The sequence below is a fragment of the Prosopis cineraria genome, unplaced genomic scaffold, assembly GCF_029017545.1.
Source record: "Prosopis cineraria cultivar Desert tree isolate PC_DT_omini unplaced genomic scaffold, ASM2901754v1 PC1, whole genome shotgun sequence".
Taxonomy (NCBI): Eukaryota; Viridiplantae; Streptophyta; class Magnoliopsida; order Fabales; family Fabaceae; genus Prosopis; species Prosopis cineraria.
In genome coordinates, this window is record NW_026555332.1 from 56318787 (window position 1) to 56334852 (window position 16066).

Sequence of the window (16066 nt, forward strand, 5' to 3'; positions counted from 1 at the left end):
TATATATATATTCACACATTCATTTCAACATTTTCATCTTTACTATTCCAATGTTTTGCTCTTAATGTCTTGTCAAAATCCAACATTCACTGCCAATAATTATTTAAAAAAATAATCATTTGAAACTAGCAATATTAGAATTAAAGAATTAAAAAGATATTTTATAAAATTAAGGAATCAAATTGAAATTTTATATAAAGTTAGAGGAGTAAAAGTATACTCAAACCTTTAAAAAAATTAAATACATTTAAGAGAGTGTTCACTATAAAATATTAAAAAAAATTGGGTTCTGTCTTTTATATTAAAAATTTAATTTTTAACCAATGGGCCATATCCATAGCTCCCAGATCATTAAGAGTAGCATAATATATTTCACAAGATGTGCGACTCATTTCGAGCTGTTTGTAAATGTATGGATTCATTTTGATTGTGTCGAAGTGTAAAGAGTATCTTTTCCAACTTCTTCCACTGATAGCTGTTCCATATTCGAAGCCTTTGTCGCGTAACAAATTTATTCTAGTTATAGTGAATATATCACCTTTAAATCTTCACCAAAAAGTTGAGATCATTGATATTGTGGAGGCCGTAACACTAATTCAGAAAGAATTCTTTCCTAAACTCCATTGCTGAAATATACCTCCAAGCATTTTATTTAATAAGATGCAGATAATTTTTTTTTTCAAAATGATCAGTTATTGTGTTTTTTAATTAGATGCTGGTTTTAAAAGTTTAACGAAATGTCTTTGCGTTAATTGGCTATCAGAAAGGTGTCGGATGTGTTTAGCTTTATGCTCCTAATTGATTTCGGCTGATTAAATCTAATTTAAATGTCTTGAACTCATTTCTTTTTTACTTTTATAATTTTCTTTATTAAAAATCACATTTCTTCACAAATGATGGCTATAAAATTATTTTTATTTTTATTTTTGAATTTATCAAAACAAAAAATATTTAAAATAAAAAAAGATAATATTAAATTTTGACAATGCGCTTTTTAATAGATGCAGTCACCCAACTCAAGTCTCAAACCAAAAATATCTTAAATTCTTAATCAATTGATTTGATAAGATTTTACTATATTTTAAAGATTTAAAGATTGGTCGCTACTCGCTAAAGGGTTTAGTGTATAGAATGAAATAAAATAGAGAAATAAAAAAATATAATTTTTTTAAAAGAAATGTTGCTTTTAAAATACAATAGATATTCTGTTTTAAAAAAAAATGCAATAGATATTACTTGTTTGAAATGTCTTGATATTTTAGTGTTTGTTCATTTTTATTAAAGGTTAAATGATAAATTTATTCTTTGCCGTTCTTTGGCCAATAAATTATTTCTTAAACTATAGACTGGGTAAAATTACCCTTTAATCATTTTATCAAAACAACCAAACGGTGCCTAACAAATGCAGCTTATTAAAAATGAATCTATCTTTTGCCAAAAAGAAAAGCTTATCCAAACTCCCTTGGAAACCATCACAAAAATAACGACCATACTTGTGTGCACATTTCCCCATATGACACGTCATGGAGCCGTTCCGTGGTCGACTGGTGGGGATTTGGGTGGCCTTCGGTTTTCATTTTCAAACCTTTCTCATTGACTCACTCTGCCTCTGACCAAAAAACATCACTTCATAAACGTTAAAAAAAATAAAAAATTCTTCATTCGGCTTAATCTGCATTTTCTTTTTAAAAAAATAAAGCCAACAAACATAGAAAAACTGGAAAGCCTCTGCATCTTTGCAAACGCCAATGATTTAAAAGGGAATTGTCCAAAGGCAGGGCATTATTGCTTATCTTTTTAATTTAATAAAATATGGAATCACTGTGTGGGCTCCTGCGGCCGCGGACGGATACTAAGTTGGGAATGTTTCAAACAAACGATCGATCCTAGGGTTCTACCCCTGCTTAAAGGTAGTTTTGACTTTTCGTTTCTCTGTCCATTTTCTTCCTTCCGATTGTAGAATACATTGCTTCCCAGTAATTTGATCGACCTGTTGTTACTTCCGAATTTTGATAATTTTCACTCCGGCGTGATTCTGGGCTGGCTTATTTGTTGCTCATGCCAAAATTTAAGATCCTGAGGTTTTCGTTTTGGCCATTACGATTGTTTCATCTGGTCTTGTAAACTCGTTTCGAGATCAATCTATATGGGCTGCATTATGGTTTTAGTTAGTTGTTTAGTTTATCGGAAAAGAGATTTACGTGATAAATTTTTACTCGCTTCGTTTTTCTCTTTTCCAACTATTTAGCCAGAAATGTCTCTTTTTCATCCCATCCGTTGCCTTATTGTCTGACTTTATCTGTTCATTAAGGCTTCTGCAAACGTAGATTCTCTTTTCTGGAGCCTGGAGGCTTCTACAAGAATTATTATATTGGCTGTGACAAACTGTCTGGTTTTTTATCATCAAAGGCCTGAATAATTTAGCTTCGAACTTAACTTTTTCTGAAATATGAAGCACTGCAAAGGATTTTTTTTCATCCCTGAAGTTTGTGTTGTCTCCGTGTATGACTTATGGGAAGATTGTGTTTTCTTTAACTTTCCAACCTATGTTTAGAACTTTTCATTTTAGCCTCGAATGTATGCTAGTTTTGAAAAGTATTGCTTCTTTATTTCCCTTCTTTTTTGGTGAAATTGATTGCCATCAGATGGATCAAATTATTTCAAGAGAGAGAGACTTCGAAAGTGATCTTGAAAGTGGTGGGAATACTAGTGAAGAGGATGAAAGCAGGGACCTTGATCCCAGTGAAAGACATCCGAAGAATTTATTTGGCTGGGCATGGAATACACTTCTGGACTTTGATCGTTTCAGAAAGCATGAAACTGGGGTTGAAACATGTAGCAGTTCGTCAAAATCAGCTGATGTTATGGATGATGATGTACAAGTACATGTAGATGCATGTTTAGAAGATTTACAAATGAAACTGCCCCAAGTGAAGAATAATAATAGCAAGGAAAAGAATAAGAAGCCTAACTCAAAGCCTCCTAAGCCACCACGACCACCTAAAGGGCCTTTACTGGATGCTGCTGATCAGAAGCTTGTGCAGGAAATTGCTGAGCTTGCCTTGAGGAAGCGTGAAAGGATGAAGAAACTGAAAGCTGTAAGGAAGATGAAAGCAAGAAAAGGATCATCATCATCATCATATGCTGGTCTTTCTGCCATGGTCATCACTATTTTCTTCTTTGCCATCATTATAATACAAGGTAAATTTACTGGTTTCTTTGGATTGTCTTCCTTGCTCTGCTACCTACCTAACCTTTCATCTCAATTTGGTTGGTGTCAAATATGTCATCGTTTGAACACAGCTGAAGTTGTTTCTTTAAAACTGCTGAACCATGATTCTCTCTTGGTCTCATAAATTGGATTTTGGCGTGTTTATAGCTTTATGTCTTTTGCATGATGGAAGCTAACAAGCTCAAATCTGATATGTGACATTCTGTTCAGATTGAGTACATAGTATAATCGCATTATGGCTTTTTGACAGTGTTCCTTGATGGTCCAGTCCTAGGGTGTCCAACATGAAACCACATACATAATACATTTGACAGAATATGGATATTTGCTATGAGCATGTAGGATGATGAATCGGTTTACATCATTGAATTGGTCAAACATCCCGGGACATTGAAAGCGTGACTTGGAGTTAGGCTGCGCTTATTTTTTTGTTCTTTCGTACAAAGCACACCACATGGGCATACATGAAGACATTTGCGCAGTCCCCAGTCATTAACTTATTTAACTTTTGAACTATATTTAGAATTATAACCTATTCCATTTCCTCGGTGTTATGGTGCTCATCATGCGACGTTTTCAGCTCAATTAAAAGCTTTGAAGAGTATTTGGTTTTGGTAGAAACTTAAACTGCGCTCGGGGGCATCTCAAGCGGAATAGTTTTTGTTGATGAAATAACTTTCAAGAGACTCTGTACGTACGTACGATGTTCTGTATGTTTATTGGATACTCATGTTACTGAGAGTTTGCAGGAATAAACGCTGGACGTAGCACTGCTGTTGGAGTAATGGCTTCCCCCGAGCCAAGCATTGCAGCCGATGAAGGTTTAATTTCTGTCCGTTTTTCCAAGAACTTCACCCACGAAGGTGATGCACCTAGCTCTCATTATCCAACTCTATTCTTTTGCCATGATTTTGTCGCCCAAGACATATTGATAATTATATTTGTGGTCCAGGATTGAGGGAGTGGAATTAAAATTGCTGCAATCTGATTGTTTTTCAACTGGCGTATGTCAATGCAGTTCTGCAGGGTAAATGACACGGATCCTATGGAGTGAGATGGTCTAAAGACGATCATTAAGGCTGTTCAAAGTAGTTTTGGGTCATTTATATGTTCTTGTACAGCCTCTCGGATGGTCTAAAGTTCTCTTGTAGAGTGAGATGACTCATCCTGTTAATATGAGTTTAGCGAAGATTTCCCGTATCTTAGTAATGTAGCATGTTAGAAGCTAATTTCTGCTGTTGATGGCCTTTGCACTCCACCAGTGATGACGAGAATTTAGACCGCTAATGGCCCTTTTAGGGGGGTTAGTGAATTAACCGCTGTAGTGCCGATCTGCCAAAAGAAAAAATAATTCTCGTTTATTATTATTATTATTTAGTGGGTTTGCGATTTCCCCACCGCACCTCATCCCCAGCAGTTGCGCTATTGTGCCAAGGCACTTGGTTCTAACTTCTAGCGCTGACAAAACTGTTGTAGGGAAATGTTGGCAACTCGCTTAACGTTGCAGCAAAATAGAAGGGAAATTGGGACAAGCGAAAAAGAGCGTGAAAAATCCACCAGGGAAAATTTGTGTGTTTAAGTAGTGTTTGAATTCATGAATTTGGATTTGAAATTTTACATTTCAAATTTTAAATGTGAGATTCATGTATTAATTCATACATAAACATGTAAATTTAAATTCATAAATTTTTAAATGTCCAAATAAAAAATTTAATATAAATTTAGGGTTATTGTATTTTTGATAAGAGGAATATTAGATTTAAATTTATATGTATCTAAACATAGGGTTATTGTATTTAATATTTTAAGTTGTTGACTGATGTAAAGGTCACGTTAATCTATTGGATACGCACAGAAATAAATAATGATAAGAGGAATAGTATTGATGAAGTAAATGAGGATGGGAATGTAAGACGTGGTGAAGGGGCACATGACTAGGGATTTAGGAGGATATGATTGCGGTGCGCAGCCGCAGAACCCCGGAGAAGGAGGAGCCATCCTTCTTATCCAATCATATTCCAGCACAGTGGAAGATGGGCACAGAGGATTCTGGCTATGGAGTTGAATTGATAATTATTTTCATGCCACTCCCTCCATCCTAAATTATAAAATATTTTTAAAAAAAATTTATCATTTTAAAATATAAGATATTTTAATAAAAATAAAGTTTTATTAATGATAGTTTTTTAATATTATTTTTTTCATATATTCTTTCTCTTCAATATTCTTTCATCAATGGAGTATTAAATTAAAAGTATTTTAAAAAGTTTATATTTTTATCTTAAAAAATAAAATTGTAAGGTGTATTTAATGAGTTTTATTAGTATGTAAAATTTTATTTAAAAATATATTATAATTTAAGACGGAGGGAGTATTAATAAACTAGATAGTTTCTCGTGCATTGCACAGGTTGGAATTAAGAAATTTAAAAAATATCATTGATATCATTGATGTTAACACATTTGAGATGTCAATGATATCATTGATATTAATACATTGATATCATAGGTGAAAACCTATTTTGAATTGAAATGTCATCTTTTATAATGCCCAATCATAAATGAATCCACCATTGAGGTTCCTACAGAGGACATCATGGTGATGGACCCAATAAAAGGAAACTCATGCCAAGTGCTATCATTCGAGCACAGCAAAGTCAAGCTCTCAAATTCTTCAAGAAATATGTGGATGAATCCAACATTCTCTCCTTGACATTGGCTAAAAAGAGGTGCTAAACTCCTCCACCTTGATTGTTCAGTTCTCCATCGTTGGCAACAAACCCACTTAAAAGGATGGTTGATCAATCTTTAATTAGGGCATATGAGACTAAAAGAAGCAAAGTTATTCCTGTATTGAGAATAGAAAGTCTCTAACAAGACTTAAGAGTATGGAAAATAACATAGTTAATGCTCCCATGATAGATGATTCAAGGAAGATTTGAAATCAAATTTAATGCTCCCGTTCCCATGAAAAGATAAAAATCAATTAAAATAAATAAAAAATAAATTAAATTTTCTCAACCAATCAAAAAATATTTAATCACATCAACCAATGAAATAATAATATTATTATTAGACTAAAATTAAATTGATTGTCTTGTGAAAAGATAAAAATTAATTAAAATAAATAAAAAATAAATTAAATTCTGTCAACCAATTAAAAAAATATTCAATCATATTTAAATTGATCATCCGTGGAAAGATAGAAATTAATTAAAATAAATTTTAAAATAAATTAAAAAAATATTCAATCACATCAATCAATGAAATAGTAATATTAATATTAAACCACAATTAAATTGTTCATCTTGTAAAAAGATAAAAATTAATTAAAATAAATAAAAAATAAATTAAATTCTGTTAACCAATCATAAAAAATATTTAATCACATCTAAATTAATTGTCCCATGAAAAAAATAAAAATCAATTAAAATAAATAAATTAAATTATGTCAATCAATCAAAAAAAAATATATTCAATCACATCAATCAATAAAATTATAATATTAATATTAGACTAAAATTAAATTGACCAATGGGAGAGGATAATTAATATTATATCAAAATATGTTGATTAATGGGAGAGAAGATATCTATGATCAATTACTTTCATTTTACAAGAGTTGTAGATATATATTGATTGATTGATTGATATTGATATGGTCCATATTTGACAAGCTAACCACCTCCCCTAATTGAATCTTCCGTGTATGTTTCAATCTCTTTCTTTCTTTCTTTTCAAATTGGATGCAATGTACCTGGGAGAACAAGATGTTGTCCAGATGCAATTTTTAGGGATGGATCAAGATCAGTCAAATTTTATTGGGAAAATGAACGCAGAGTCTTGGAATGGAGCCCTCTTGCGTGTAATTGCAATGCTAATAAAGAGGAAGAAGGGTGAAGAGGCATGGCCATGCAAGATGCATCAAAATTCAAAATGTCAAAACGCAGGTGGGCTTGAGGGAGGCTCCATCCACTTTCAGACATGATCTTTCCTTTCATATGCCTCCATTAGAACGGGACACCCCCTCCCCCCCTATTTATGTTCCCCCGTCCCTCGACCTCATCTCCTCCACCCATGCATTCTTATTCATCAGCATGATTTATTCTTCAGACTTCAAACTCTGTAATATACATGCACTAACATGGGACTCAATTTAATATGCTACTACAATAATGAATTTATTTTCACTTTAACACGCAAAAATAAAACTTAATTTTATCTATTTCGGAAGATAAATAAATTGGACAATTCATCCGTTCCAGCGCCGTTCAGCTTCAGGACACGTGGCATTGCCCTCCCACTCATGCAGGCCGCTACCTCCGTTCAGCGGGTCAGGCCAATAAGAGGCGTATTCCCTTCACGTAACGTAACCTGCGAAGGCACCTTCGCGCATTGTATAGCCAGAATGTCAACCAATTGAAGTTCAGCCCAAAAGTGGTTCCTAGATACGAAAAAATTAAAACGAATCAGCAGGGACAAGACGGTGCTAAAGGCTCTGACTCAGCACAAAGGCAGCCAATTTATTTAAAAGACACAACCAGCAGGGTACACTGCGGTCACTAAACAGAGCGCGACATCTTGTAGCATATATTCCTAAACTTGTCAGTGCTGACCCATTGGACCATACTCCCATGGCTTGCCTCGTTATCTAATAAGACACCACGTACGGGGCACTCCGATTAAGAGAGGATCGGACGAGGAGAAAAACAGGAAACATGTTTTAGGAATAATCTGGCACGGGCGTGACGTAGCGGCTGTAGTAGGTGGGGGCCGTAATGAGAAATGACCCCTCAGATTCATTAACCGTTTTGATGACGATGGCCCGTTCGATTTTAATGTTACCTAGCCATACTAGTATCATTCTGCACTTTTCATTTATTTCTCACAATGTAGATCGTACCGGCTATCTTCACTAGGCTCCCACTCATTCACTCCTCTTGACCCTCTCCCAAAAATATCTTCAATATTTACCATCACATACAACTTAACAACTGCATATATCCTGAACATCTGCTACGATGGAGAGGGTGGGAAGAGATATAGACAAGGGTGGGTGCTCATTTATTCCTAATTATAATAATTTTCAGGGTTTGTAGTGTCCTTAACCATTACAAATAGAAGCCATTGAAATATTTTTTTCCTACAAAAGCTTAACTTCAGCAGTTCTTGTCGCTACAGTGAGATTTGGATTGTTTAAATATCCAGTTTAAACTATTTAGATTTAAAAATTTTTATTTTAATTTATCTTTAATAAAGTACCGACCAAGAGATTATCTTTATTTTTATCTATTAAAATAAAATTTTTAGAACATTTTAAAATAATGAATATTAAAAGTGAATACTCCCGATCTTAAATTCGCGCTCATTACAACCAAGCCAGTCCCATAATTGGACGAGAGAAATATTGAAACAGCATGATTGTAAACAGAAAAGAAATTAACGGAGATTCTAGCACTCCGGTTACAGTGGAGACGAATATCCGAAAACGTACCAGTCTTGGATTTCGATGTTGTTTGTCGGGCTGCCACCTCCTTTGATAGCAGCCCTCGTCTCTCTCTACGGTTTTCATGGGTGACTCCGGACGTGAATAGAAATCACAATGGATCAGAGGTCAGAGTCAACATGGACATGTACTATTTTACGGTCTCGGCCCCACCGCCCCAAAACGACTATCGCAAAGCTCAAACCTCAAAGTAATCCTCTTGGAATTTGGAATACCACTGATCAACAAAAGAAGAAACTAGTAAAAAAGTTGATTTTGTCAATCGTGTATAGGCTTGCAAGTTGGTGCCAACGTCTAAACAAACAAGATGCCATTATTGTAATAATGATGTTCTTCTAAGGGTGTTGATGAACTAGCAGTCATATAAATAATTAAATACATTGGTTCCCCTTCCGAAACCTGCCGTCACTGCACTTAACGAGGGTATTGTCCAGTCCAGGTATCTAGATGGCCAAGATATTTAGACCGTTCTTCTTCCGAGCTCTGTTCTTTTGGTGCCGTTTTCTTCTCAAGCAACTCAAGAACCTCGTAGGCATTCCCAAAAATATTAGCAATACCCTCGGAACCCAGTTTAAATGCCAAAAGTATCCCTCTCTGGCCCATCGGTCAGACCTCAACCACCATAACTTAGTCTTCGATGTAGAAGGAACTCTGCTGAGATCTCCTTCTCTGTTCCCTTACTTCGTGCTCGTGGCTTTCGAAGCTGGAGACCTCTTCAGAGCCGTTGCTCTCCTTGTGTCGTATCCTCTTGTTTGTTTGGTGGGACACAGAATGGGGATACAAATAATGGTGATGATAAGCTTCTTTGGGATCAGAACAGAAAGCTTCAGAGCCGGGAGGGCTGTCCTGCCGAAGTTCTGGCTAGAGAATACTGGCTCCGAGATCATCGAAGTGCTTGGCAGGGGTGGAAAGAAAGTGGGCGTCAGTAATTTACCTCAGGTAATGGTGGAAAGTTTCTTAAGAGAGTATTTACAGATCGATGTTGTAGTGGGCAGAGAGCTCAAAGTGTTCTGCGGCTACTACGTGGGGCTGATGGAGCCCAGAGATTCCAGACATGCTCGGGAACAGGTTCTAGAAGAGAAAGGAAGTTTTGACGCAATTGGCATCACAACCTTCGAAAACATTCTTGACCATGACTTGTTTTCTCAGTGCAAGGTTCATCTCTACCCTTAATTTTAGACTTCAGGATGCTGTGTGTTACTTTTTTAGTGTCAAAGTTGAAGGTTAAAAGTTGTCGCCTTGTTCTGAAACTCACGAGTTGTTTGTCCTTTTATAACAGGAAATTTACTTGGTGAGCGAGGCTGACAAGAGAGGCTGGCAAAGGCTAGCGAGAGATAAATACCCCAGGGCATTGATCTTCTATGACAGTAGATTGGCCGTTGGACCAACTCCTCTGGAGGGCGTTGCCATATTGATGTGGCTTCCGTATTCGATACTTCTCGCCATTATCAGGATTATCCTGACGCTGTCCCTCCCGTACAGCATCTCTACTCCTCTGCTCACCTTCAGCGGGCTGCGTCTCACGGTGTCATTACCGCAGGCGCAGACCTCGTCCCAGATCTCCCCCAAAAGTGGCGGCCGTCTTTATGTGTGCAACCACAGAACTCTGCTGGATCCTCTCTACCTCTCTATTGCGCTAAAGAAGGACTTGATCGCCGTCACGTACAGCTTAAGCAGACTGTCGGAGATACTGGCGCCCATCAAGACGGTCCGTTTAACAAGGAACAGAGATCAGGATGCCAACATGATGAAGGAGTTGGTAAAGCAGGGGGACGTAGCGGTGTGCCCGGAGGGGACCACCTGCAGAGAGCCCTATTTATTGCGATTCAGCCCTCTGTTCTCAGAAATCTGCGACGAAATAACGCCCGTTGGGATTAATAGTCACGTCAGTATGTTCCACGGTACAACCGCGGGAGGATTTAAGTGGCTGGATCCAGTTTTCTTTCTCATGAACCCAACCCCGATTTACTCCATTCAGTTTCTGCACCAGGTCTCTCCTTCATCCTTTACCTCTCACGGTGACGAGGATGCGAGATTCCAGGTGGCAAATCACGTCCAGTCTCAGATTGGGAAGGCTTTGGGGTTTGAGTGCACCAAACTCACCAGAAAAGACAAGTACATGTTGTTGGCCGGTAATGAAGGCGTTGTCTCTAACTGAACCAAGAGGTGAGCCCTGCTTGTGGGACCCTCTGAATTTGGGTTTCTGTTGAAGCTGGCCGAGTGTGGGATCCTCGTTGGGTGCTCGAGTTAATCCCAACCCTTTATTTTAGCATGAAATAATTCATGCCTTTTATTTTAAATTAATTGTTAAATTTTTTTAATATTGTCTATATTAAAATAAAAAAGTATAAAAATTAATATTATATACAGATTGTTCAGAGAACATCTTGGTTGTCCAGAGTAATATTTGAAAAAGTTTTAATATTAAATTTGATCTTATAGTTTAAACATATATTATTGAGAGTACATCAATTTATAAAAATTATAAAAAAATTAATATTAAATTAGACTGTTCGGACTAAATTTGTATAATCCTGATTGGTGATTAAAAAATTTGTTAAAAAATTAATAATTATTATAAATTATTATTTTTTTTCACATTTAAATTTTTATTTTGACAAATAAAAAATTAAATATGGCTTATAGGTTAATAAATATCATGGTGTTTTGTTCCCTTGATGAGTATCCAGATACGATTCATATTTAATATTAATATTTTTATAATTTTTATTTTAATATAGACAATATTAAAAATATCATAAAATTAATTTAAAATAAAAGGCAGGGATTATTTTATGCTAAAATGAAGGGCTGGGATTAGTTCATCCAATGATGTGATCTCGGTCCGAATGAGGATCCCCAAGTGTGTGGGGACGGGGAATTAAATATTAATGATAAAACATGAATTGTTGTATTAAAAAAGTTGCAAAAGAAATTACGGCACAGGTAGGGGAAAGAAAGAGTGCGAAAAACCCTTGACTTGGTAATCACAGATTCACAGTTATGTATCATCAGGGGGCACACCGCAAGTCTCGAACAGTAAGTATTTTTTTCGCCTTCCTTCTTTGGTACTTACTTCTTGCACTTGTTTTGCAATTAATTTACGTAGCCATCTACCGTGCGAACACCCTTTATTTCTTGTACGTATTTTTTCCACCAAGCACATGCAAAACAGGAGCAATCACATTAATTGCTTGCACACAGATTTTCCTACCAAAAAAAAAAAAACAGTGAAAGGCTTTTAAATACCCCCACGCCATGCTCACATGTTTTTTTGAAGAAATAGTCTGCTATCATGACTATCTAAATTAGTGATATGAACTCATATGAGAGAGTCATGAAAGGAATAATTTGTTACAGCTTCTTCCAATTTGTAGTGGATGGGTATGCTTGACAGTCGAATCTTAAATATCCGGGAAACCCTGGAAAGTTTAAGTATGTGCGGTCCTTTGTTTAAATGGTCTGCCACCTATTTAATAATTTAGCTATCATGTTGTTAAATTAAAAGAAATCAAATCAATTAATTTAGTTGAGTAAAACTGAAAGGCCTAGTGTAGACTTCCCAATTGACACAAGAATATATCACAAGGATCATATTTTGGTTTTAAATATTCAGTGAAACATACAATACGAATATCAAGAGGAAATTACACGATGACATGATTTTCATTTCTCAAACGGTGTACACAAAAGGCAGGCAGGACAGAATATTCCGCGCAGCATCATGCATGCTCCTCCGAGTCAGAACGGACTTTTGAATTAACCCAATCTATATGTGTCTATATCCTCCATATTTAATTTTTCTGTTTTATGTTTATTTTAAGAATAAATAAAACTATTTCTCTCCCGTGTCTTTTATAATTTTATGATTTATTGTTTATTTCAAAAATAAATAAAATTACATCTCTTTCACACACATCTCTCCATTATCCTAACTTAATTTCAAATTTATAATGATTAAAAAAATAATCTAACCAAAAAATAATAATCAAATTCAATTTTATAATATATATAGTATATATATAATTAGAACGCCATGCAAAATGGTAATGCCACATGTCCTTCCCACTCAAATTTTCTAATTTAACTAATTCATAATTTTAAAATTTTAATTTAAAAATTATAAAATTACCCTAACCCCAATCTCAACTTTCCATTAAAATGTTGCAAGCTCTTTCATTTATTTTTAAAAATATTTTATTTAAATAAAAACTATTATATCTCTAAAACTAACTGCAACAGCTTCCTCTTATCTGTTACACCTCTCTCATTTATTTTCATTTATTTATAATCTTATCTCACACAATCCCTCCCATTATCATAACTTCTACATCATCCTTAACCTTCACTCCTTTATTTTATTTTATCTTAGAATTGAAAGTATCACCCACAGTTTAATACCTAAGCTAATTTCATAATGCTGCAACCTATCCATGTCAGCATTGACGTTTAAAATAATAAACATAATATTTCTAAAACAATGGCAGAATAACTTCCTCTTATCCCTTAGTTTTCTCCCTTATTGTCTCAATTTTTAAAATTTATTCCTGAATTATCTCTATCATGATTCCGTATATTATTATATTGATTTTTAAAATATTTTTTTAAATAATAAGCATGGAAACTATCAAATAACTTCCTCTTATCCATTATTTTTCTCTCTTATTATCTTGACTCTTTTTTCCAATTTATTCCTAAGCAACTATCCCCCAATAAGTCGTTGTTTTCGAACATTTCGAGAAAACTGTCACAGAGCGCACTCCCACATTGTTGTTTACCACGTTGTGTGTATCTAGCCTTGCCTCAATGTTTTTGGGGTTCCTTATTCGTTGAAGTTGGGCTATACCAGTGCCGCGTTTTCTTTCATGAGTGCCAGTATAGTATCCATTTCTGCAAATCTGAACAGAGCAACATCAAAAAATTGGTTTATATCTTTTAAGTTTGAGTACAATGGAAGTTCATGCAAAAAACATAGGTTTTTCATCCATCAATCTCGCCCTCAATTCATCCCCCTTGACCCAATCTCAATTATATTCTTAGCCTCATTCATCTCTCTCGAAATTAACTCAATCTTCACCCTATGAACATTCATTCTTTGATTTTTGAACTTTGTTTGGTTGCAATGAGTCTGTAACAAAATTTTTGAGTACCTCGATCCTTCACCTCCTCTTTGTTTTAATTCCACAGTTATTTGATTCACATATACACGTGCATGTAATTTGTTTGAAAACTTCTTTTAATATAATTTTTATTTCATTTACTTCTGTTAATATTGTATTTATTCTAGGGAAACTCAATGAAAAAATATTCCTATGTTGCTTTGGAACCATCTTTTCTAGTGGGAAAAAAATCATGAGTCCTTTTATCCAATATCACCTTGTTTCAATTAATGAATTTTATGTTTTATCAATTTTGCAAGTATTCAACCTCCATTGATTGGTCTCTCTCTTAAAGATTTAAAGCCAGCCAAGTATGAATGCTATTTTTTCTTAGTCCAGTTTAAATATGATAATTGTTATTATGGTCTGTTATGATGATTGCTCGTTGTGAAATCTATCTAATAAAGTGCTTTATCTCATTATTATTTTTTTTTTATTGTTTGATTTTGGTAAGTAAGGAGGTTAGGCATATAGCTTAATTTTTTCACCCTCCAAGTACTTGGTGCAAGCTGCTACATCCTTCTTTTTGTATGCAACTCGACAACAACATTTCCAAAGGACAACTATGTTAATGATATTCTAATTAGGGTCATGGTGAGTGATAGAACCACTCAATAAATTTGGTAAATTTTAATTTCCTCTTCACACTAAAACTAATATTTAAATGTTTATTTATTCACGTTTTTAAATAAATAACGATATTAATAAGCCATGAACAATGTTACCTCACTACTCATGTATATTTTATCAATTCATTTGACATCCGTGTTATGCCACACGCGAGTTTTTTAAAATAGGAAACTTGATATTGATATATAGGAAATAGTTAAAATATCACGCGCAAGTCCTTTGGCTAAGTTACATGGTCAGTAGAAGAAATATATGACTGCCTGTTTTGCATTACTTTATGACTCATTTGTTGTGTCCATGGTTGAGCGTGTAAGAGGGACGGAGTGACTGATACAAAAAGACGCCATTAAACCGAGCATCAGTTCCATGTTCAAACAGGCTACATTTAGATCAATGACAAATGCATAAAAGTTTTCCACACATAGAGCACTACTGTATACACAGATGTACTCTCTCCTGTTTATAAGGCATTTTCAAAATGTCTTACAGAAATCAAAAGAAAATCTCAAATTTAATTAAATCAGTTTTAAAACTTAATAAATTTTCACTTCCATCCCTTAGCAAAAAAATATTTTTAATAATTTTGTTAACATTTAACAAGGATCGAAAATAAAAATGAACATAGAAAATAGTTAAATGTCCTGTGAATAAAATTAAAATTAATTTTGTTCTCTATATCCTATAAATAAATAAATGAGTAACATTATTTCTTTATGAGTTCTAGAATTTTTGGAAGTTGGAATATACTATGAAAAAGAAATTTAAAAACAAGAAAGTGGACAGAGGGTGATGTGGGATGTTAGTTGAGAGAAGTTACTGAGGTATTTTAAATCTGAGTATTTGAATCCTCAAGAGAAGGAAGGCACATAGTTTATCGGAGAGACGGACACGTGATGAGAAATTGAGAACCTCGAGTCGTGCCAGCACCCATCTGTTCCTCAATTCATTCGCCTTCACTGTCAATTAATAGCTGACTTGCAAATGGAGAAATTTTAAACAGATTAGTGCACCATGTCATTTATAATGTGTTTAATAAAAACATAATATTTAAATATTATTAAATATAAATTAATTTTAACAATAATTATAGTGGAGAGAGAAAATGTAAAAAAAAAAAAAAAAAGTGTATGCCGTGCTCATTAAAAGCGCCTGCGCCCTCCCTCCACTTGGAACATTATAATTAGACTTATTTATTGCTTTTTGCTCTACTTCTTTTTAGAAGCATAATGTAGCATAGAGTATCTGCTTGTTTGGATTGAGGGATTAATTGATTTTGGAGAGAAAAAAAATTGATTGATTCATAATTTATTCAAGCACCAACACCTTTTATTTTTCCCCAAAAAATCAGTTTTTTCTCAAAGTTCTAAGTTTCAGCTTCTCGACTTTTGCATGTTTTTAATACAAAGTTATATGAAAAATTTACATAAAAAATTCAAGAAAAAAACATAAAAAAGTCACAAAATTTAATAAAACTAAAACAAAACTTTTTTCTCTCTTTTTTTTTCTTAATAAAATTTAGATCTTTAAAAAAATTACTAGC

The 16066-nt window shown here is 34.3% G+C and overlaps 2 protein-coding genes across 5 annotated transcripts; both read left to right on the top strand.

Annotated features, from left to right (window-relative positions):
* Positions 1–1712: 1712 nt before the first annotated feature.
* LOC129320083 (uncharacterized) lies at positions 1713–4623 on the top strand. 4 transcript variants are annotated; one of them, XM_054965258.1, is made up of 4 exons: positions 1713–1910; positions 2646–3201; positions 3982–4095; positions 4185–4623. In XM_054965258.1, the coding sequence occupies exons 2-4, from the start codon at positions 2646–2648 to the stop codon at positions 4202–4204; spliced, it is 690 nt and encodes a 229-aa protein (XP_054821233.1). In that variant the 5' UTR covers positions 1713–1910; the 3' UTR covers positions 4205–4623. The 4 variants fall into 4 exon arrangements, with proteins under 4 accessions (XP_054821233.1, XP_054821240.1, XP_054821248.1 ...); XM_054965265.1 differs by lacking the exon at positions 1713–1910 and adding an exon at positions 1928–2081; XM_054965273.1 differs by lacking the exon at positions 1713–1910 and having other exon boundaries at positions 2094–3201.
* Positions 4624–9149: 4526 nt separating this feature from the next.
* Positions 9150–11106, top strand: LOC129307680 (probable glycerol-3-phosphate acyltransferase 3). The gene is made up of 2 exons (XM_054948540.1): positions 9150–9892; positions 10017–11106. Exons 1-2 carry the CDS (start codon positions 9185–9187, stop codon positions 10893–10895), a joined length of 1587 nt encoding a protein of 528 aa, XP_054804515.1. The 5' UTR covers positions 9150–9184; the 3' UTR covers positions 10896–11106.
* The last annotated feature ends 4960 nt before the right edge of the window (positions 11107–16066 follow it).

What these genes read in the sequence shown, in the direction of transcription:
- LOC129320083 (XM_054965273.1), top strand. Translation starts at nt 2,505, where the DNA reads ATGACTTATGGGAAGATTGTGTTTTCTTTAACTTTCCAACCTATGTTT. An exon ending in TGCCATCATTATAATACAAG is followed by an intron (nt 3,202 to 3,981) that starts GTAAATTTACTG and finishes GAGAGTTTGCAG; the next exon opens with GAATAAACGCTGGACGTAGC. An exon ending in CAAGAACTTCACCCACGAAG is followed by an intron (nt 4,096 to 4,184) that starts GTGATGCACCTA and finishes TTTGTGGTCCAG; the next exon opens with GATTGAGGGAGTGGAATTAA.
- LOC129307680 (XM_054948540.1), top strand. Translation starts at nt 9,185, where the DNA reads ATGGCCAAGATATTTAGACCGTTCTTCTTCCGAGCTCTGTTCTTTTGG. An exon ending in ACTTGTTTTCTCAGTGCAAG is followed by an intron (nt 9,893 to 10,016) that starts GTTCATCTCTAC and finishes CTTTTATAACAG; the next exon opens with GAAATTTACTTGGTGAGCGA.